At 58.5% G+C, this 20,389-nt stretch overlaps 1 protein-coding gene across 4 annotated transcripts in view; it reads right to left on the bottom strand.

Annotated features, from left to right (window-relative positions):
• Positions 1 to 1,522: 1,522 nt before the first annotated feature.
• Positions 1,523 to 20,389, bottom strand: part of NOL4L (nucleolar protein 4 like) — a 130,992-nt gene continuing 112,125 nt past the window's right edge. For 3 of the 4 annotated variants that reach the window (XM_026009900.2, XM_072736133.1, XM_072736134.1), the window contains 6 exons: positions 14,079 to 14,356; positions 11,617 to 11,802; positions 11,341 to 11,532; positions 10,929 to 11,051; positions 10,443 to 10,644; positions 1,523 to 6,070 (listed from right to left, as the gene is read on the bottom strand). In XM_026009900.2, coding sequence (XP_025865685.1) covers positions 5,850 to 6,070; positions 10,443 to 10,644; positions 10,929 to 11,051; positions 11,341 to 11,532; positions 11,617 to 11,802; positions 14,079 to 14,356 — 1,202 coding nt within the window. In that variant the 3' untranslated portion in view covers positions 1,523 to 5,849. The remainder of the gene's footprint in view (positions 6,071 to 10,442; positions 10,645 to 10,928; positions 11,052 to 11,340; positions 11,533 to 11,616; positions 11,803 to 14,078; positions 14,357 to 20,389) is intronic. The other variant, XM_072736135.1, reaches the window with a different exon arrangement.

Below are 20,389 nucleotides of genomic sequence, written 5' to 3'. Positions count from 1 at the left end.
TTCCATGCCAGTGCTTCGGTCTTGGTCCGGTGGAGCTGCAGTGCTTCATCTGGAGGTAAGTGCTTTCCTGGCCAGCCAGCATGGTCCACGTGCAGCAGGTCTGGGCTTCAGATACGTTGTCCCAGGTTGTGGGGGTCTCATGGTCCCTCATGATTGTTAGCAGTAGTACTTTTGGTAGGACAGGCGTTGTCAGGGTATCACTGAGGCATTGGTGTCCTTGGTCCCTATGTTGTGTGAGGAAAGGTGCGTAGCTGCTGTCTTTGGTTTTTAGGGTCCCTGCTACTCTTATGAACCTTTGCCCCACACTGGGTTCCCTGGGTGTGGTGGCTTCAAACTATCGCCCCTTTCTTTTTATCTGTTTTATCTATTTGGGTATTGTACAGAATTTCAGTTTTATTTATTTATTTAATTAATTTATTTTTAAAGATTTTATTTATTCATGAGAGACACACACAGAGAGAGGCAGAGACACAGGCAGAGGGAGAAGCAGGCTCCCTATAAGGAGCCCGATGTGGGACTTGATCCTGGGTCTCCAGGATCACACCCTGGGCTGTAGGCGGCACTAAACCGCTGCGCCACCAGGGCTGCCCAGAATTTCAGTTTTAAAAAGACCCTTCTGCCCTTAGAAAAATAAATGTTTAAAAAACTTCTGTGTAGGGGATCCCTGGGTGGCTCAGTGGTTTGGCACCTGCCTTTGGCCCAGGGCACGATCCTAGATTCCCGGGATCAAGTCCCACATTGGGCTCCCGGCATGGAGCCTGCTTCTCCCTCTGCCTGTGTCTCTGCTTCTCTCTCTCTCTCTCTCTCTCTCTCTCTCTCTCTCATAAATAAATAAATCTTTAAAAAAAATAAAATAAACTAACGTGTAGTGTGTGTCTGTGTATCTGTACACACAGTGCACACACGCGTACCGTTTTAATAGTAAAGCTAACATTTATGCTTGTAATTCGCAGAATTGCTTTTAAACTCATGACAGATTTGCTTCCTGCCATATTCCTGTAAGTTTTCCTCAACTTTCCTCAAGGTTTAGCCTAAATGATATATGTAGGATGAAAAAAGGTCCGTGCACAAGCCAACAGCCCTTATTCCCCCTAGGTGGGTTCAGGAGTTTTGGGTCAAACGGAACATTGAGTGTGAAGGTTAAGGACTGTCTCCCAAGCCAGCACTTAGGGGCCAGGGGCCAGTCTGTGTGAGCCTGATTTGAATGGGGTGAGGAGCTGCGTGCTGGAGCAGGGAGGGTGTGCGTCTGCAGGGGCAGCAGTGGGCACCCCTGGGAAGATGCCACCTGCACCTGCCACCTGACTATGAGTACCGGCAAAGGTTCGTTTCCTTCTCTTTCTAATGGACTGGGTGTCGTCATTTGAGAAAAGTTTTCTGAGGGCCTTCTGTGGTGGGCTAGCGCGCTGGCTCAGAAAGGTGGTCTACTGGCAGAGTGGCAGGGTCAGTGCCACCGTAAATAGATCTGCAGGGAAGATAGCTGGCTGGTGGGGCTGTTGAGAGGACACGGGAATGAAGCATCACGTTTGTTATTCAGTGTTTATTAAGTAGATTCAGTCTTATATATGATATACAGATTCAAAAGAAAAAGGATTCCACATACTTATGAAATCAGTGCATTTAGCAAGTAATACCATGGAGATAACAGCTCGATTAACAGCTCATTGGTCTTTTGTTAAGTGAGGGAGAGGGACTTGGCCTGTGCTAGAGTCATTCCACAAACAAAACAGAATTTAGTTGCATCACATAGAGAAGACACATTCTAAGAATTAAAATATTAAGCCACATTTACTGGAAAAAACTCACTATATAGAACACAAATAATTTTTATAGAGCATTGAGGAGGAAGTCCTCACCTGCTTAGAAGAGCCACGTTAAGTTGCATAGGTGCATATCTGTAAAAATATAATTTAGAGATGTAGCCGTTGATTAAGTAATAAAGAGTCACCTTTAAAAGTTGGTGCCATCCACAGTTTGCCTGAAGTGCCATATGCTGGCGGGCTGGAGCCCCCTGCCCCGCTCCGAAGAGCTGCCTCTAGGGGTGGAGGAGTGCTGGTATCGTCTGCACTGGAACATCACAAAACCTCATCTCAGATAAGGTGCTCACGCTCAACCCTAAATCCTGGGCGGCTTGACCCTGAAGGTCATGCGAGTCCCCCTGACCTCCCCATTGCCAGGCTGCTGGGAGATGCCCGCAGGAACTGCCGCAAGGCCCTGCCTGAGTGAGCACCCCATGTCCCTGCAGGTGTGTACCAGCTCCGCTCTGACCCCTGCTCCTGACAGACCACACGACAGAGGCATGTGGGCTGTCTGCTGCACGGAGATGCTTCTGAGCTTAGAAAAGTATTTTTCAGCAAATCTTGAGTTCTACGTGGTGTAGGGTTTTCGTTTTCATTTTTAGGTGGAAACATAGGTAAAAAGAGAGGTTTTTGTTTTGTGGCTTTGCTAAGCAGATGAGCTTACTGAGGTGCACCTTCCTCCTCGAGCGAGTCTTGCAGAACACACGGGGACTGGGGCATCTGTACATGTAAACAGTACACTTTCACTGAGTCCAAAATTAGGAGCAAAAATACAAAGGTTCACATTGGTCTTAGGTAGATACAGGCGAAAAAGGATTGAGCTGTTTAGCTCAGAAACAACAAAAACAAAGTTTCTAAAGCACCACTAAATTATATAAAAATCAGACCATGGACGGATTGAAACTGGTATTCTGGTGAAATACTTTACTATCTCGTAAAAAGTTTTACAAAAAATTACAAATTAAAAGTATCAACCCTCTGAGTTCAAAGCAGCATTTTGAAAATGAACTGGTAGTTAATCCTGTAACCACCCCTGGAGTCATAAGTGGCCCTTGGGAATAGGGATGGCTGGGTTCCACCTGTTTAAAATCCTTGAAAACCCTGCGAGCCCTCTCCTGTCCCCCTTCCCCTCCACGCTGTCCTTGGGTATCAACTGTACTAGAGGTGACGGTAAATGAATTTCAGACGGGTCACACCATTACTGGTCTACTAGAGGTCTCCCACAAAGACCAAATTCCCATTCCTCCTGATTCTACTCTTCTGCTGGAATTAGCCCCCTGCAAAGACTCTGGAATTGGTGTGTTCTACTCTGGAAGTGCCTTTTAGCTTAGGGATCCCCAGTGATGAATGTGTACCCTGAGGCCCTCCAAAAGAATTTCAAATGAATGGCTGCAGGGCAGGGTGTTGGAAGTTCCCTTTGGGAGAAGGCAGTCCCTGGGGTGAGGGTGAGGGTGGGACAGCAGTGAGCCAGGTCCACCAGAACCAGCTCTTTGGTGCTCCCCAAGTCAGGAGGAGTGGGGAGGGGTTGAAAGCTGCATCTTTGAAAACAAAAGCAAAACACAACAAGTTCCCTGACTGAACTAGCTAATGGAGTCCTGTTTCCACACAGCGACTTGCTCCTGATTCTGCCGTCACCAGGGTTTCGGGTGTAGCTTCACAGGCAAGGAGTCCACCCAAGTGGGGTCACTGTGACACAATCCACTTGTCCTGGAGGGGCTGCAAGGAGCCCCGGCCCATGTGGCTTTCCTCTCACACCAGTGCGCCTGAGCTCCCACCCCACGCTAAGGCAGGCTGAGGTGGTCAGCTCAGAAAAAGTGGGACTTCACACTGTGGCTTCTCCTGATCTTTACCTGTAATCTCTTGCTTGTGGGTGGTGGCAGTAGCCCCTCCCAAACCCTCCTCTCTCCTGTCTGTGAGGAAAGCACAGCATCCGTGCCTGGCCTGGGGCCTGCCTCTGGGAGGGGTAATGACAAGCAATTGGTATCAAGAATTCTAAGGCGATTGTCTCTGCCAGTTTTTAAGATTCTCACAAATTGCCTGGGGTAACATTTTGCAAAAGACCTACTGATTACTTTGTAGTATTGTTCACACACAAAAATAAATATTTACACAAGTTGAACCATCCGGTTGTAGCACTGAGCAGGTGGGGGCTGGACTTGTGGATGGCAGCGGTGGGGTGACAGGCCTTGGGCACGGGAGCTTGTGCTGTGCTAAGGGGGAGTCTTGGGTGTCCTGGCCCTGACCGGAGGCCTGGAGATTGGTCAGATGGAAGGCAGAGGTGGTGTGGCTGGGTGGGGTATTGGAGGCCACTTGAGAGAGGAAAGACCACCCCAACTACTAGGGGCTGGAAGTAAGCACGAGGTGCGGCACCCTACCTTTCAGAGCTCTGGCTCCAGGGCCCGCAGATGGGGCGTGGATGGAGGCGGGGTGGGGCATCCGCAGGAGCCCCTCCCAGGCCCTTCTGAGGGTGGTGAGGGAGGCAGGAAGCTGCAGAAAGCTGGTTTGGGAGGGGTACCTGCTCTGGGGCCGAGTGGCCGTGGCTGTCCTAGGATCCACGCAGCCCGGGCTCCCCTGGGGCCTCTTTGCTCTGAGGGAGGAAAGGCAACAGAGGGCTTCTGCCAGCATGGGGCAGGGGCGGGCAGCAGAGAGCTGCTGCCATGGCTACGGAGTGTTGCATGGAGAGGCCCCATGGGCCTTCTGAGGTCTGGGTGAATCCCTGGTTTTAGCAGCACTGGTAGGTATTGCACTGAGCAAGAGGAAGTGCCTATTGGGGAGGAAGGAAACCAGGCCAGCCTTTTCTTTTTGCCCTTTTTCACACTCCAGGGATTATAGGTTTCTTCAGGACTGGCCCCTCCAGAAGGGCAGGTCCTAGCAGAGCCCAAGTGGCTTCTCCACTTCTACTGAAGGTCCCTTTACTCCAACCGCAGGGGGCAGGGGACAGGAGCTGCAGTCCCACCAGGGGCTCACAGCTGCTTTTCCTATTTGGTGGCTGCCCGACAGCTGGGGGCCCTTCCCGGCAGGCATCTGAGGGCCCTGGGCCTGTGTGGAGAGGTGTTCAGACCAGGCTCCCTGGGGCGGGGGACAGGTGAGGGCAAGGGCCCCGCGGACCAGCTGCTGTCCCCTGGCACTGTGTCCTGGTAAGCAGCCAGGAGGGCCGGGGCCAGGGCGCCGAGAGCCGCTGCTCATGAGGGTCAGAGCCCTCTGGGCTCCAGCTCCTGGCCAGCCCTCTGGACTTACCTCCCAGGCAGACACACTGTGTGGGGGAGTCGGGAGATAGTCATTCAGAACGGGCTCAGGGCACATCTTGGGAAAAGCCCACGCTGGAGTGTGAGGTAGAAGACAGGTGGCCGTGTGACTCGGGCTTCTGTGGAATGGGGGTGGGGGAGCCATTTTTGTTTGTCTTTGCTTTGCATTGGGTGTGGGTGAGGTCCTCCGGCGCGGCGGTGCTGGGCGCTGGGAAGGACGGCCAGCCCGCGCCCGCCCCACCGCACCCCGCCCTGCCGGCCCCCAGCCCGCGCCAGTGTAGTGATATGGAATGTTAGGTCACAGGGATACATCCTTCTGATCAGACAGACACAGACTGGCAATCTGTACAAACACAAAATCCATTTTCAGAAAAATAAATTACTAAGGGGAGAGGAAGAAAGGGTCCACTTTGTTTTTCTCAATAAATATGCAATTCTGCTCACCTAAGACTTGAAAGGTAATTATCTGGGGGTGGGATTCTAACATCAGGGTCCACGAAGATGATTCTAAATAGAGCTGCGTCCCCAGCGCCTCGTCAGGCGTCCCCAGCGCCTCGTCAGGGGAGCCCCAGCCCTTCCAAAGCTGCCCCATTGGCCTCTTCCAAGCAGGTCAGAGCACCCGTGTGGTGAGATTCCAAAAAAAAAAAAGTGTCCTTGTGCCCAAAGTCGCAGGTGCTTGGCGTGTGGCTAGAAACAGCTCTCTTGGATCCCACCTTGTTCAGAAAACAAAATGTACCAAGTGGTGAGGCAGGAAGCCGGGCAGGGACAGCCTCCTTCCCTAGAGTAGTGCGCTCCGGGTGCCGCGGCGTCAGTTCTGCTGCAAAATGAGGTTTTCTAGTTCGTCCGCGGAGCGTAGCAGGAAGGCAGCAGACTCTCGGTAGCCAGCGATGAGCTGCCGCACAGCACTGATCTCCGTGGGGCTGAGCTGGGCGGCGGGCATGGTCCTGCTGGTGCTGTTGCTGGAGGGCGTGGGTGTGGGTGTGCTGGAGGCCGTGCTGGCCCCGCCTTTCATGCTGAGGTCGGTGGGCCCTGCGGAGGGAAGAGCACAGGTGAGGGGAGCTGACACCTCCCGTGGCATCTGGGAGGTGCCATCGCCCTGGGCGTCGTCTGGGGGCGCTGGGGCCTCTCGGTGGCCGTAGTCCTAGCACCTAGGATGGGGTCTGGTACCAGCAGGTGAGGCGCGGGGTTCTCTATTAACCCCTGCAAGGAAGGGGGCCTTATTGTCGGCAGGTGGAAGCTGTGGAGGGCCTGGAGGCCAGGGGTGAACGTGTGCGCGCTTCTTCCTTTGGGACAGGGTAGCACATGGCAAGGGCACAGGCTTTGGCCAGAGTAGGGTTCTGACTCCAGCTCTGGGGCCCTGCTCATACGTCTGCCGCTTTCTGAGGACCGTTAGGTAGGCAGCAGTCCCCTAGCAGGCACACATCCCAGCCCTGGTGGCCAGGTGAGGAGGCCGCACATCCCTGACTCACCTCGCGGTGGTAAATCAGAGCTTCAAATGGGAGATGGTGATAGCCGAGAGGAAGTGTGGTCCTGACCATAAGAAGGACTGCCGGTGTCTGTGCCCTACGTACAGCCACATGCTGTTTGTCCTCTGACAGGGTGACTGTCCAGGGAGAGGGTATTCAAGACGCTGCAAGTAAGCAGGCACCTGACACCCTGAGAGGCATGAGTGTGTGGAAAGCCCTGGAGCCCAGAGTGAAGGCACAGGAGACCAGGAAAAGAAACACCTGCGTGTGTGCCCAGACAAGGGAGGGGCTTCTGTCCAGGTGGAGAAGAAAGGCCAGGTGCCCTGCCTGACTGTGGGAGGGGTTGGGGCTAGGCCAGCCGGATGGTGACCATGCCCTGCAGGGGAGGGGCTGGGAGTGCCATGTGGAAGAAGGTGCTGTGGGTGCTAAGCCTGTTTCCGATGAGCCACAGCACCCAGAACCCCCCCTTCTTCTGAGTGAGGGGAAGGTACACGAGGGTCGGAGTGGTCAGGACAGGACTGCGGAGGGCAGTCTGGAGAAGTTCCCTTTGTCCTCAGAATGGTGGCAGCAAAAAAGGAGCCTCTGAAGTCTTTTGAAACATCCTAGGGGTGTGTGTGGCGGGGGACCACCAGGCCCTGTCTCCTCTTTGCCTTTCCCAGGCCCCTCCACGAGTGCATTGCGGGCTTTGCAATCAGGCTCGCCTGAATTCAGGGCCTACTCCGCCACTCCACAGGCAACTGTCAACAACCCTAAGCCTTGGAACAGGAGGAGGCTGCTGGGGGCACGGAGCCATGCCTGTGAAATCCTCAGCACGGCCAGGCACTGCTGGGCCCACTGGGAACGGGCTTCCAGACAGGTTTGGGGCTTTATCAATGGGCTCCCAGGAGACATGGAGGCTCCTGGAATTTGAAACACGTTCTTTTGAGGTGTTAAGCCAGCAAACAGCCAAAGAAGAGCGTATCTGGGGGTGTGGGGCTGGAGCGTCCTCCAGGAGGCTGTCTCCCCACACTGGACTGTCTCACCCTGGTGGGCAGGCACGGGAGGCTGTCTGTGGTTGTCAGCCAGCTCCCCACGACTCCAGCAGCCAGCGCCACTCATCACTGCACCTACAGGGGAGCTACCGGGGCATTCTTCATGCTGCTACACCCAGAGAGATGGGCAAGCTCCAGGCACTGGAGACCCCTAGGCTCGAAGGAACACGCCAGGAGGAACTGCGGAAACTGGATTGCTGCTCAAGGGAGCTGGTGCAGCCCACTACTGGGGAAGGAGGGTGGAGTCTGACACAGGCCCATCTGTCCCAGGGGCTGTTTCCTCTCTAACCAGAGCACATGGACTTCAAGGAGGAGGTCCTTGGAAGTGGCTTGCTAGGGAATGTCCTTGGAATTGAGAATCAAGGGAGAAGCAGCTAAGTCTGTTAAGATAAAACGCAGGACAAAGGAGCAGGGTTGTGGTGACTTGGCTGGAAACAGCAGCCAAGCCGGTGGTGGACTTCCCTCTTGGTGGCCAAGGGTCTATGGGGATGGGCCAGGAGTACCTCTGTTAACTCCTAGATGCTGTGGGGGCTGGCCCCGGGGTGGGGGAGGGTGGCTCCCAGTCCCCTCCAGAGAATGTGTGGTGACAGCAGAGGAAGGGCCACAGGTGCTGTGACCTGGCCTTGGGGTTCCTCTCTCTCCCATCCCCAAGCCTTGTCCCCTGTATCCCCGTGCTCACAGCTGTTCTTCTGTGGCTGTCAGATGGTGGCCAGGGCCTGGACGGGAGACTGTCCCTATCTCCTGCAGCCAGTCTGCTCTGGAGCCACCCTCCCACGGGCTCTCGTGCTGACATTGAGGTGGGGTTGCTACAGGGGCAAGAGAGGGTCCGAGTTGTCCAGCACCCCAGGAAAGAAAGGCCAAGCCGATTCTATCAAATCTCAGTTGCACCTCCCAATGACAACCTGATGAGCACAGCGAGGAGCAAGGAGCCACTCATGGAGTGGCTCTGCGGAGGCACTGGCATGACTGAAGAAAGATGGCTGCAAGGACCGCCAGCTGCCATGGAGGGCAGCAGGGCTGGGACAGCAGCCCGTGGTCATTCTCCAGCTGCTGGACTCCAAGCCAGGGCTCCCAGCACCTGTGCCACCCTGGGCTGGGAGCTAACTGAGCACGTGTCTTTCTCAGGGACCTCTCCACCCACCTCTAAGGAAGCGGGGTGCTTACAAAAAGGAACAGAACCCCTGGGAAGCACAGGGGCAGAGCCAACTGCCTCCCTCCCAGGAAGAGCTGGCTGCTGCTGGAGCCTCTCTGGTAGGTACGAATGGGGCCCAGGGGCTGTAGCCATGCTGCAGCCAGGCCATGGTGTGTGGCACTAGGTGGGGGCTTGTCACCATCGCCCACAGCCTGGGAAGGACGCGGGGGCCTTTGGCTCGCCATGTCTAAGGGTCCTGACCTCACTGCCTTGGGACCTGTCTTCAGATACTCGGCAGGGCAGTCAGATGGCTCTTCCTTCTGGAAGGAAAGCAGCCCTTCCGGGACAGCAGTACCACCTCTCAGTGCAGCTGGCTGCTCCGGCCTCAGCTTCAGGGATTAAGGCCAGGCAGCCTCTTATTTTAGGTTAAGAGGCATTAGGAAGGGATGAGAAATTAAGCCCAGGCAGGAGTCTTCCAGGGACTTGCACACACTTCGTGGTGGTTGGGCAAGGTGAGCAGAGGGGGTGTCGGGCTCTCTGCCAGGGGCAGAACCAGCCCCTCCCTTGCTGCCTGGGTACAGCGAGGGGTCCCCTGCAGCCAAAGACAGGGCTTGAGAGGAACTCTCAGGCACGCTGGCCGAGACTTCGAACCAGAGTTTCCTGGCCTGTGGGTGGCACCCTCCTCTAATCTATTCAACTTGGGGTCACCCTCAGCTCTCCTCACCCCTTTGCCTCTGCAGGACCCTCAGTGCACACAGCTTCTGCCTCCTGCCCTTCCAGTACCAATCTCACCACAGGGCAGGCAGCGCATAGCTCACAGCCCTCTGCTTAAAACTGATCGGTCGCTCCCACTATACACACACAACAAAATCCAAGTGTCCTGTCCCAAAAGCCCTGAGGTCACCCCCACCCATGCCCTGCCCATTCCCCGAGGCCACCAACCTGTTCTCCACCAGCAGAGCCTGCTCTTTCCCTGCTGCCTCCCCCACCCACCCTCCCTGGGATCTATGGGGCCCAAGGTGAATGGGTCTGAGGTCCTCATTCTGGTTCCCACTCACGGCAGCCCCTGACACCACAGGGAGGTCTGCATCTTTTCAGGGACTGTTTCCCAACCACTGGGCCATATCTTGTCTGCATCAGAGGCACCCGGGAAGTACTGCGGGGAGCACCTAAGGAATTACCAGCTTCACGGGGTAGTGGAGGGGGCCAGACAGTTAACCATCACTCCGGGTGACCTAGATAGGGCTCCGTAGTGCAGGGACACAGGCTGAGGCCTGGAGAAGGCAGTGACCTGCCCAGAGCCACTCAGCCAGCTCCCCAGGACGCAGCAGAAACCGGGCCGTGCCAGGGCTAGATGCTGGCTCTGCCGTCAACTCCGAGGGACCATGTCACCGTGCTTTGGTCATCACAGGTAAGGCAGGAGTGTGGAGAGGATTCGACCCATGTAGAGCAGGGCTTGGCTCATGGTGGTCCTCGGGGAGCGGAAGCAGGGATAGGCCCCACAGTGTATCCAGCGAAGCACTGGAGCAAGCCTCCCTGGAGGCAAGAAAGGACGGGGCAGCTTTTTGTTTTAACCAGCCCGTTTTTCTCACCTTCCAATCCAAGGACTGCCTGAGACTATGAAATGGGGAAGGTCCCCTGTGCCATGAGGGAGGCACCTTCCCTGCGGGCTTCTGCTTCCCGGCCTGCCTGGCTCCGTTCCCTGAGGCTGCGATCCACATGGACCTGGGTTCTGGTCAGGAAGCCAGGGAGCCTGGGTCCCCCGCACTCACCATTACTGTGATTTCCTGTTTGGAGGGAGGCAGGGGGCTGCAGGTTGCTGCCCAAGGCCCCGTAACCGCGGTAACTGTAGTTGAGGCCACCGTTGACGTACACGGGGTCCTGGGAGTAGGAGGAGGCTGGCAGTGAGTAGGTGGAGTGGGTGATGGCTGCGGAGTCCCGAGAGTGCTGCTTGTCCAGGGCGATGGGCTCGTCCTACAGAGAGGGGAGGAAAGCGCTAGGGGACCCGAGGGGTGGCAGGCACTGACCCTTGTCCCTGGGACCCAGTGCTGTGGCCTGTGGGACTCTGCTCACGTCTCTGTAGGCCAGATTTGATCTGCTCCTGCCTAGCTGAGAACCCTCTGGGAGGCCAGACTCCCTAGGTGTGCCGGGCCTTGGTGCTGGACTTTGCACATCTGCCCTGCTGCGGCTCTCTCTGCTCTGAGGACCGCCCCCGCCCCGCCCACCCCTGCTGCCCAGGGCTGCTGGGGAGCACGCACCTGGGAGGACTGGTAGATCTCCAGGCGCATCCTTTTGGCTGCTTTTCTTGTCTCGCTCTCGCAGGCAGCTGCCAGGATGTTTTCTGCCATGGCCGAGGTCAGATGGGGAGGCGTGGGTCTGGTCTGGAGGCAGAGCGGGGACGGAGCCATGTTGGGGCTTACCCAGACCCTGCCCCGGAGGTGGCAGGCACAGGGCTGGGGTGTGGGCCCCAGGTCATGATTTCTGGAGCCGTATAACCTTTCTGGGCCCTCTCCAGCCCCAGCCCCCTCCTCTGTGAGTCTGGGAATGCAGTGCCTGCTTCCAGGGATACTGGAGAGGGAATAGTCTGGCCGGAGCACCAAGGAGCCCCGGGGGTGTGGCTGGAGGCCAGTGGTGGTGCAGAGGGGACCGGGGACGGGAGGAGGGGCTCACCATCTCCATGCCGTTTTTCTTCATGCGCCGGCAGGACTTGAGGTACGTGCGGATACGCTTGCGAGCCCGCTCCTGGAACTCGGGAAACTGCCGGCTGCAGGACTCAATGATGGCCTGGATCTTCTCCTTGGGCTGCTTGGAGATGGGCACCATGCGGTCCAAGTTCTCGTCCACAAAGAGCCGCACAAACATCTGCGGGAGACACAGGCGGTGGGGAAGGCTGGCCCTGGCCATAGCCCCCCCCCCCCCCCCAGCCTGGCTCTCGCTGGCGCTCACGTTGAAGGCCTTGAGGCGCTCGGGGTCCATGCCCTCAGAGTCGTTCATCTTGTCATTGTCCTCGTGGTCATCATGGTCGTCATCATCGTCATCTGCTGTGGGGGCCCGGCCCACCGTCAGGTCCTCAGGGCAGCCACTGACCTCAGTCTTGATGGAATCATAGCTCCCGGAGCTGTAAGGGGGCGACTGAGAAGGGGCGAGGGCCAGAGGGTCAGAGCAGGCCCGCTCTTGGTCTCTGATGGCCATAGTGAGCTTGGGGACCGGGACGGTGAGCCAGCCACAATTCCAAGGTCCTGCACCACCTCCCCTCCCTGCTCCCTTCTATGAATCGGAGGCACCAGTGTTGCCACCCCTCCCTGGCGGCTGTAGGCAGGACCGCCTGCCTGCCACGGTGTAAGTGCAGCCTGGGGCCCCGGAGGCACTGAGCAGAGGTGTCAGTGCTTTACTCAGCAGTGGTGCCCATGCAGGGCCCTGCCACCATATCGTGCGAGGGACAGGTGGGTGCAGGCTGGGTTCCCGCCACTAGCCACAGCCTCTTCTGGTTCTGGCTTTGGGGTTTTCCTCCCTGATCCTCAGGGGGCTGCAACCCTGAGCTGGCAACTGAGCTGTCACACAGGCGGCGAGTGTGCTGTCTGTCAGGAGGAGGAACAGATGGGCTGGGAGAGGGAACCAGCCAAGGCGACAGGTCCATTAGGCAAAGTGCATTCCCGAAGCTGCCAGGCTGGGGTTCTCCTGTCTGCTGCCACCCCCAAGGAGACACTGTGAGCCCCCATGCAGAGGGTGTATGTAGAACGGGGGAGTGGGGGCAGCCTGGGTAGCTCAGCGGTTTAGCGCCGCCTTCAGCCCAGGGCGTGATCTTGGAGACCTGGGAGAGAGTCCCATATCGGGCTCCCTGCATGGAGCCTGCTTCTCCTTCTGCCTGTGTCTCTGCTTCTCTTTCTCTCTGTGTCTCTCATGAATAAATAAATAAAATCTTAAAAAAAAAAAAAAAAAGGGAAGGGGGAGTGGGAACCAGGCCCAGCTCACCAGGCAGTCACCCTATCCTACGGCAAAGAAGGGACCTGCGGTCTCTTCCCACCACAGGAACTCCTCCCAGAATAAGCCTCTTCTTGGGATCCCAGCTCTTGCTGAAGAACAAACAGATGAAGATGGACACTGGCCGGCACCCAGTCCTGCAGCGGCTGCCACCACCAGGCTTCCTGTGACCTGCCCACAGGGATCGGCCCTCCCAGGGCCTCTGGCCCAGTGCCCAGCTCTTGACCCTTACACAGACTTTACAAGGAGCAGAGACACCTAGGTCCTCCGGCCTCCTGCTGGGTCATGCCAGACTTGTGGTGGAGAGTCAAAACACCTCCTAGGCCCTGGGCAAGTCACATTCCCAGGCCGCTCCTTAGCCAAGTCCTATGCCAGGGCCAGAGGAGACGGAGATAGAAACCGCAAGACACAAGCTGCCGGTGGCACTGACGCTCCCATCTCCCTTCTTTGGCCCACATACGTGGCCTGAGGTCATGATGGCGGACTCTCCCTCTGCAGCTCTATCTGTTCAGTGCAGGGAGCCTGCCTCTTGGACTTGGAGGGGGAAGACCATGCTCTGGCCAGCACCTGCTCTGTGGCCTGGGCTCAGACACAGTGACAGCTGAACACCCCCTCATCGGTACAGAACTTTCCCATGAGACAGGCCATCAGAGGCCAGCCTGGCACCCACCCCACACCCTGTGCAGAAGAGGCCCAGGGAGGGAAAGGTACAACCATGTACCTGTGTAGAGGTACATGGTTGGAGGCTGGGGGTGTAGGGCTCCGAGAAGTCACCTCTGGCCCCCCAGCCCTGGCAGGAGAAAACTCTCCCAAGAGCGTTCATGTGCTCAATGCAGCGCTGCACCACCGCGGGAAACCTTAGTGGCCAGAGGCAGCTTGTAGGAGGACGAGGGGGCCCCGGGAAGCAGGGAGGAGTGTCCAGTGGTGGAGGCAGCTGCATCGGCCACCCTTCTCCCAGGCCCACCCTGCATCAGCCTGATCTACTGGGTTGCAAACATCCACATCCCTGGGGCTGCAAAGGCTTCGTTCCTTCTCTGCATCTGTAAAAGGGGACAGCATGCAAAGTAGCGGGGGGAAGGCCTCAGTGCTGATTGTGGCCCCTTGCTGCTGTAACGTGCAGCAGACTATTCTGGGAATAGGCCACACATCACCTCCACTAAGGCCGGGGCCCAGCGCTCTTCACAGATGGTGACAGCGGCTCCGAGAAGGGAAGGCCTTGACTGAGGCCAAGCGGCTCCGAGAAGGGAAGGCCTTGACTGAGGCCACACACTGTATGAGCTCTCGGCCGAAGCCTCCGCAGCCAGGGCCTCTGTGCTGACCTGGGGTCACAGCGCTGGGCGCATGTGATTTCACGTCAGCCTTGCACAACCCTGACATGTACAGGAAGAAGGAGGCTCGTGGCTCAGGAGGCCCACAGCCCCACACACCTCAGGGGTGGTCTTCACCCCGTACTTGACGCGACTCCGCAGTCCATCGGTGCCGCAGCCGTCTGAGGGGTAGGAGGGCGTGCTGAGCGCTGTGCCCGGCGGGAGCTTGTCGCACAGGTTGATGGGCTGATCTTCGGAGGTGGCGGTGAAGTCCATGGGGGCCACAGCACCGTTGCCATTCATCTCGGGGAAGGCGGGGTCGCCCTGCGTGCTGCTCGATGTGGATGGGTTCAGGGTGGAAGAGCCATTGCCGCTGCCACTCTCAGAGGAGGAGTCATCTGGAACAAGAGGCCTGGGTGTGAGGCTCCACCCCAGCACCTACTGACCCTACAAGCCCCCTGGGTATGATGGCCATACCAGCCACAAGGAATACTTGCCCGTGGTCCTCACAAGCATCTCTGGGCAGGAGATGAGCATGGCCGTCCCCTTTAGGGGCTCCAAGAGGCGAGCTCTGCCCCTACCTGACGTAAGGGCAGGGTCCCTCCACCAGAAAACAGACCATCAGGAGTAGAGTGTGCCAGACATGGTGGCCCCCTGCACTCCAAGCCCACGACACCACATCAAGGGCTCAAGGGAGGCTTTGGGGAGTGAGTGGCTGCAAGCTCAAGTCTGACAAGCCTGCTGCATGCCAGAGGTCCTCGGACACCCTAGAGGCCACTAGGGGCTTGACTAGCAGCCCCCTCTTCCTCTCACCCACCTCTGCCTTACCCCTTCACACCCTCTCCCCACAGCAGGCTCTCAACTTCCTGCATCCGCCTAAGGAGAACCTGGCTAATGCATTAGCCCTGCTGTGACACCCCCGCCCCACTCCTTCCTGCACGCAGGCCCAGCCTTGTCCTGGCAGCTGACCCCCACAGCTGCCTCCTGTGTCAGGCCACCCAGAGCCGGGATTGCGGGGTCTGAGGTCTGCACTCCCTGTACCTCAACGGGCCATCCCTGCTTTCCAGAGGTGACAGCCCAACAAAGCTCTGCTGAGGGCGCCCCCTGCTGCGAAGAGCACAACACTGCGGGGGTGGGGGTGGGGGTGGGGGTGGGGGTGGGGGCGCGGAACTTGAACCGAGGGGCTAGACTTTCTCAGATCGAAGTCCCGGCCCCTCTCCCTAGTCCAGGCCCGGCCTCCTGCCCAACCAGCTGAGATGGCAGAGGCCAAAGCCACTCCAGCTCCCCGGGTCACTGTCAGGTGAGTCCCGCGCGGCTCCCGGGGGCGCCCAGGTGCCCGGAGCTGCTGGGGGAGGGGTGGCCACAGCGAGCCTGACCGCCTCCCAGGCCGCCCCTTCCCCCAGGCCAGGGTCGCCCGAGGCCCCACCCCCACCTCCCGGCCGGCAGATTATGAAGATTTAGTCCCCGGGGCTGGGCATTGGGCACGCGCACCACCGGAGTGTCCCCATGGCGACGAGCGGCTCGGGCACCCCAACCAATCGCTGGGCTCCCGGCTGCCCGGGGGCGGGGCCCGGCTGCCCATCAAGCCGCCGAGCCCTGGGCAGAGGGGGATGGGAAAGGCCGCGGTGAAGTGGCACCCCTCCCCCTCGGCTGCCGCAGGTCCCCCGGGCTGGGCTGCCCCTCCCCCTCTTCCTCTGGGCGGCCACCGCTCCCCCCATCCTCCTGCAGGCAGGGCAGCTCCAGGCTCGGCTCTGGGCTTACTGAGCTGCACCCCAGAGTGCCCTCTGGCCTGCGGCCCTGCCACCTGCGGACCCTCACCACCCATCGCCGTCCCCTTCCTCCTCCATCACAGATGGGCCTGCTTCCCCCCACCTCGCTGGTCTCCAGCGACCAGCCTAGAATGAACAAATCACCTGGCAGTATTTACTGAGCACCTACTGCAGGCTGGCCCGGTCCCAGGCTGGGACATAGAGTAACAAGGGCAACGCAGGTGCTGGCCCTCCAGGAGGGGCATCTCCCAACCGAGGAGAGTGGCTGCTCTCCTTCCCTGCAGTCACACCCCTGTCTCCACTCCACCTTTTTCCCAGGGCGGGCCTACTCATTACTCCTTGGTTCTATAGCCTTGCCCCTCCGCTCCGCTCTGCTCCGCTCCCCACAGTCCACCGCGTGGTACAGCCCAGGCTGCGGCCGGGTGTGTTCTTAGGCTCAGGGCCTCTGTAGCCGGGATCCCACTCCGTTGGTGGCCGCAGGGCCTCCCATCTCCAGGCCTTTGCTTGGGCTCTGCTGTCTGCCTGCCGCGGTGCTTCCAAGCTCAGAAAATTTCCGTCGGCCTTCAAGGCCTGGCTCAATGCTGCCTCCTCAGGGCAGGCCTCCTCCAAGGTCTCTAGGAAGGAGGTACTCACAGCCCTGACAAAGCTGGTCCCTTGTCCCTCCTGGAGACTTCATGCCTCCTTAGCCTGGCCCAGGTGAGTCCTGACAGCTGCCCACTTTCCACCGAGGCAAGACCTGTTGTTGCTGAAGACGCCCTCACACACTCAGAAGCCTCTTCTGGAGCTGAGGATCTGGAAGGCGAGGATGGACACCCACACCTGCTGGTCCTGGGAACTCCTATTTGCAGGTGAGACTTCACACCCTGGCATCATCCCCAAGAGGCCAGCTGCCTGACCTTGGAGGGCTTGGTCTTCCTCCAAGAAAAGGGTTACTGGGTGGGGGGCACCATGCCTGGCACCCAGTGAGCCAAGGTCCCCGTGCTCAGCATGGGCATCAGGCCCACAGCCTCCTGTGCTGCCACAGCCCTGCACCAGCCCAGAGGTGGCACCCCAACTGCCTGCCTCGCTGACCAGGTTAGCTTCCTTGCCCTATACCTCTGGCAGGGGTGAAGGGGCACAGGGGAAGGGGGGAGGGGAGGTGTGCATGCTCCCGGGCCCCTTGCAGCTCAGGAGCCCAGGCTGGCCCAGATTCCTGGAGCTGCCAATTCCTTGCCCCAGGCCTGTGCACCTGTGCTGCTCAGCCAGCTGGCCCCAGGTACTGGCTCCAGTGGCGGCACCCCCTTCCCCCTACTCAGAGGCTGCCTTAGTCTAGTACGGGAAGCTGCTGGGCAGGTGCGAGCGGGAGGTACCAGGATCCAGATCACGCATTCTAAACTGTTGGAAGAAACTGGAAATCTACACCATTAGATAAATACTCGGATTTAAAAATATTGGCGACTGACTTACATCGTTTACATTTTGAAAAGCCTTGCCAAATAAATGGATAAGACAAAATGTGGTCTATCCACGCAGTGGAACGTTATTCAGCTGTAAAAAGGAACGAAGTACCACTGAGACACACTTCAGTGCTAGGGCCTTGGAGCACACGATGCCGAGTGGAAGAAGCCAGTCACAGCGGGACGGACACTGAATGGGTCTGCGTGCGCGCAGCGTCTAGAGCAGGTCCCTTCACGGAGGCGGAAGGCATGTTAGGGCTCCCAGGGGCCGGGACGCGCGAGGACAGGGAGCTGCTGCTTCACGGGCATGGAGTTTGTTTGGGGTGACGAAAACCATATTTTGGAAATAATGGTGTTGCTTGCACAACACTGTCAGTGTACATAACGCTGCAGAATTGTCTACTGAAAAATGGTTAAAAATGGCGATTTTAACATTACACCATATTTACCACAAAAATCCCCCCCCAAACTAAAAAAACCAACCACGCCCAAAGCCTTGAACGGGCCAGTGGGGCCCCGGTTCCCAACTCCACATGCTCCCACTTCATTCCTCCACAGGCCAGGGCTCGCCCGCCTCCACACAGCACCCAGGGGCAGGGGGAAGCCAGTACCCAGAGCCCTCATCCCGGGCACAGAAGGGTCTCAAGCTGTGCTCCCCAGTCCTTCTGCTCCGGCCACAGTGCACCTACACCACCTGCCCACCCACCCACGGGGTCACCAATGACTTGAGTCCAACTTTCTGCCAACTGGGGGGACCCACGGGGTTTTAGGCAGCACGCAGAGAGGCTGTGGACTGGGGTGGACATGGCTGGGAAACCCTGAAGATGCCACTTGACCTCCCGGAGCCCCAGTTTCCTTTCCAAAGGGGGTTCCGTGTCCACAAAATAGAACTTGTATGGTATAGACAATACCTGGTAGAGAGAGTAGGCGCCAAACGACAAGCTAGTTCTCTCCACCCCCACCCCCAACCTCACCGCGCACCTACTTCACACACACACACACACACACACACACACACACACACACACACGGGCCTCCCTGAAATCTGAGGCGGCCACAGTGAGGGCAGGGGAGAGGGCAGTGCCTGGAAGAGGCCGTGCCCACCAGTGTCCCTTCCTTGGGGGTCAGGCCCGTGCAGGACACCGGGAAGAGAGTAGTGAAAAGACAGGGGTGGTCACTGTCCTGGGGGCTCGTCCTCTGGCAAGTAAAAACCCAAACATAAGGGTTCTAGCAGAGACAGGGCTCCAAAGAGAGCCGTGAGCTTTCTGGCCCTTGGTCCCTGCGCCTCAGCCAGGCAGCCCTGACTGCAGGGCCCCATCTCCAGTTCTCATCCCAAGGACGAGGAGGCCCTCTGAGGGAAGAAGGGATGAGGAGGATGGGAGCAAAGGGGGGAACAAGCCTTCAGGAGGAAGCTGAGAGGGCCCTGGGGCCAAGGCCCCCTGACCCTGGGGCGGGGGGGGGGGGGGAGGTGCTGCTGGGGGGCTGGGGGGTGGTGTGTGTCTGTCCATGCCACCCCGCCCCCACCGCCCCGAAGGCAGTGGCAGCTGCAGGGAATGAATTTAAACCCCTAAAGAGGAACCAGACTTCCCCCAGAGGCAGACCCCTCGCTGCCACCCCACTCCAGCTGTACCCCTCTCCTGCCTGCTATTCCCTCTTAGGACACTCTGTCCCCAGCTCTCCCTCCTCTCCGGGGATTTGCTTCAAGGTCACCTTCTCAGTAAGACCTCCCTGCCCAACTCTGACATGCTGACCCCTTTACCTACTTTTTCCAGAGCATCTTAATCACCTCACATACTCTGTCTATGGCCTGTGCCCAGCCCTCCTGTCAGCTGCCCCAGCCCTGCAGACCCAGGGTTAGCGGGGCTCTATAGGGTGGGCCCAGATCTTTCATGCATCTCCAGAAACCAAACCCCTCCCTCTGGTGAGGGCACGCTAACTCTTCCAGGATGAGCACCTGCGCCACGCCTGGCCAGTCAGCACAGCCCATCCCAGTGGTCAGTGGGCATCTGACCAAGCTGGACCCATGAAAGTCAGTCCCGGGGCTCAGGGCTACTGAGCCCATCCGGCAGGACTGAATGGCTGGCTTGGACAAATCCCCCCTAAATCCATCTGTGCCTAAAGCCAAAGAACCTAGCCTTTCTGGTATGGGAGCCAGTCATTTCCCTACTACTGAAGCTAGGTGGAGGCCGGTTTGGTCTCTGAGTGATCTGCAACCTTCCCTGGGAGGAGCCGAGCAACCAGAGCCCGAGCCAGGCTGTGTTCTCACTGTGGAGCCCTGGGCTGTCCCCCTAGTTCAGTCCTGAGGGGGCTGGTGCTCACAGGAGGGACTGGTGGCAGTCCCGGCCCCCGCAGCGCCTTTCAGGGAAAGAAGAGAGAGCTGTGTCAGCACCCCAGGCTGAGGTTCCGGTCCACTCTGAATTTTTCCCTCCTCCCCACTCCCTCCAAAAAAGTGTGATTTAAAGGAGATTTAGGTACTCCAACTCGTGCCCCATTCCCGAAAGAGACTGGCGGAGGGGGAGGGGGGTGAGCAGGTGTGGGGCCTCACTGTCTCCCGACCTTGGGCACAGCCCGTCTCCTTGGCTCCTCTTATCTGCAGGCCAGGGAGTTGCCGCTGACGCCCTCTTGGGCTCGGACACTTTATGACCCTGTGAAAGAACCCAGCTGGCCCCATGGGCAGCAGGGCCCAGGCGCACGGGGTGCAGGAGCTGGGCCTTCCAGGGGTGCAGGCCTCCGGCCACAGGGCCGAACCCGCCCTGACCCGGCTGGGAGTGACCCCCTTGTCCCCGTGCCATCCTCGTCTGTGCCGCTGTGCCGGGAGGCCCTCCAGGACGGGCACCGACCCGAGGCCAGGCTGTCGGAGCCTAGGACGACGCCAGCAGGACAAGACTGCCCCCAACCTGTGATTGTACGAGTGACAGAGAAAAGGGTCTGCTGAGCGGCCAACAGAGAAGCAGCTGGGGAACGCACCCCTTCTGGACATTTCCACAAAACCAGGCGTCCCCAGCTCCGGCGAGGGGCAACGCCTGGGTCTGGGCAGGACGCGGAGCCCACCACCTGTGCCCGGACCGCCTCGGGCGGGGAAGGGCTGCGATGCCCATCTATTTAACGTGGGGCAATGTGCTGCTATTCAAATGGGGGAATTAGTGATGAATGGGGGAAATTGTTCCTCCCTCTGTCCCGTCTCCAGAAGGAGACAAAAACCCCTTTTACCTCGGCAAACAATGCC

Source organism: Vulpes vulpes, chromosome 14 (genome assembly GCF_048418805.1).
Source record: "Vulpes vulpes isolate BD-2025 chromosome 14, VulVul3, whole genome shotgun sequence".
In the NCBI taxonomy this organism is placed as follows: domain Eukaryota; kingdom Metazoa; phylum Chordata; class Mammalia; order Carnivora; family Canidae; genus Vulpes; species Vulpes vulpes.
Note: the sequence above shows the minus strand (reverse complement) of the source record. Positions and strands in the feature narration are given on the sequence as shown.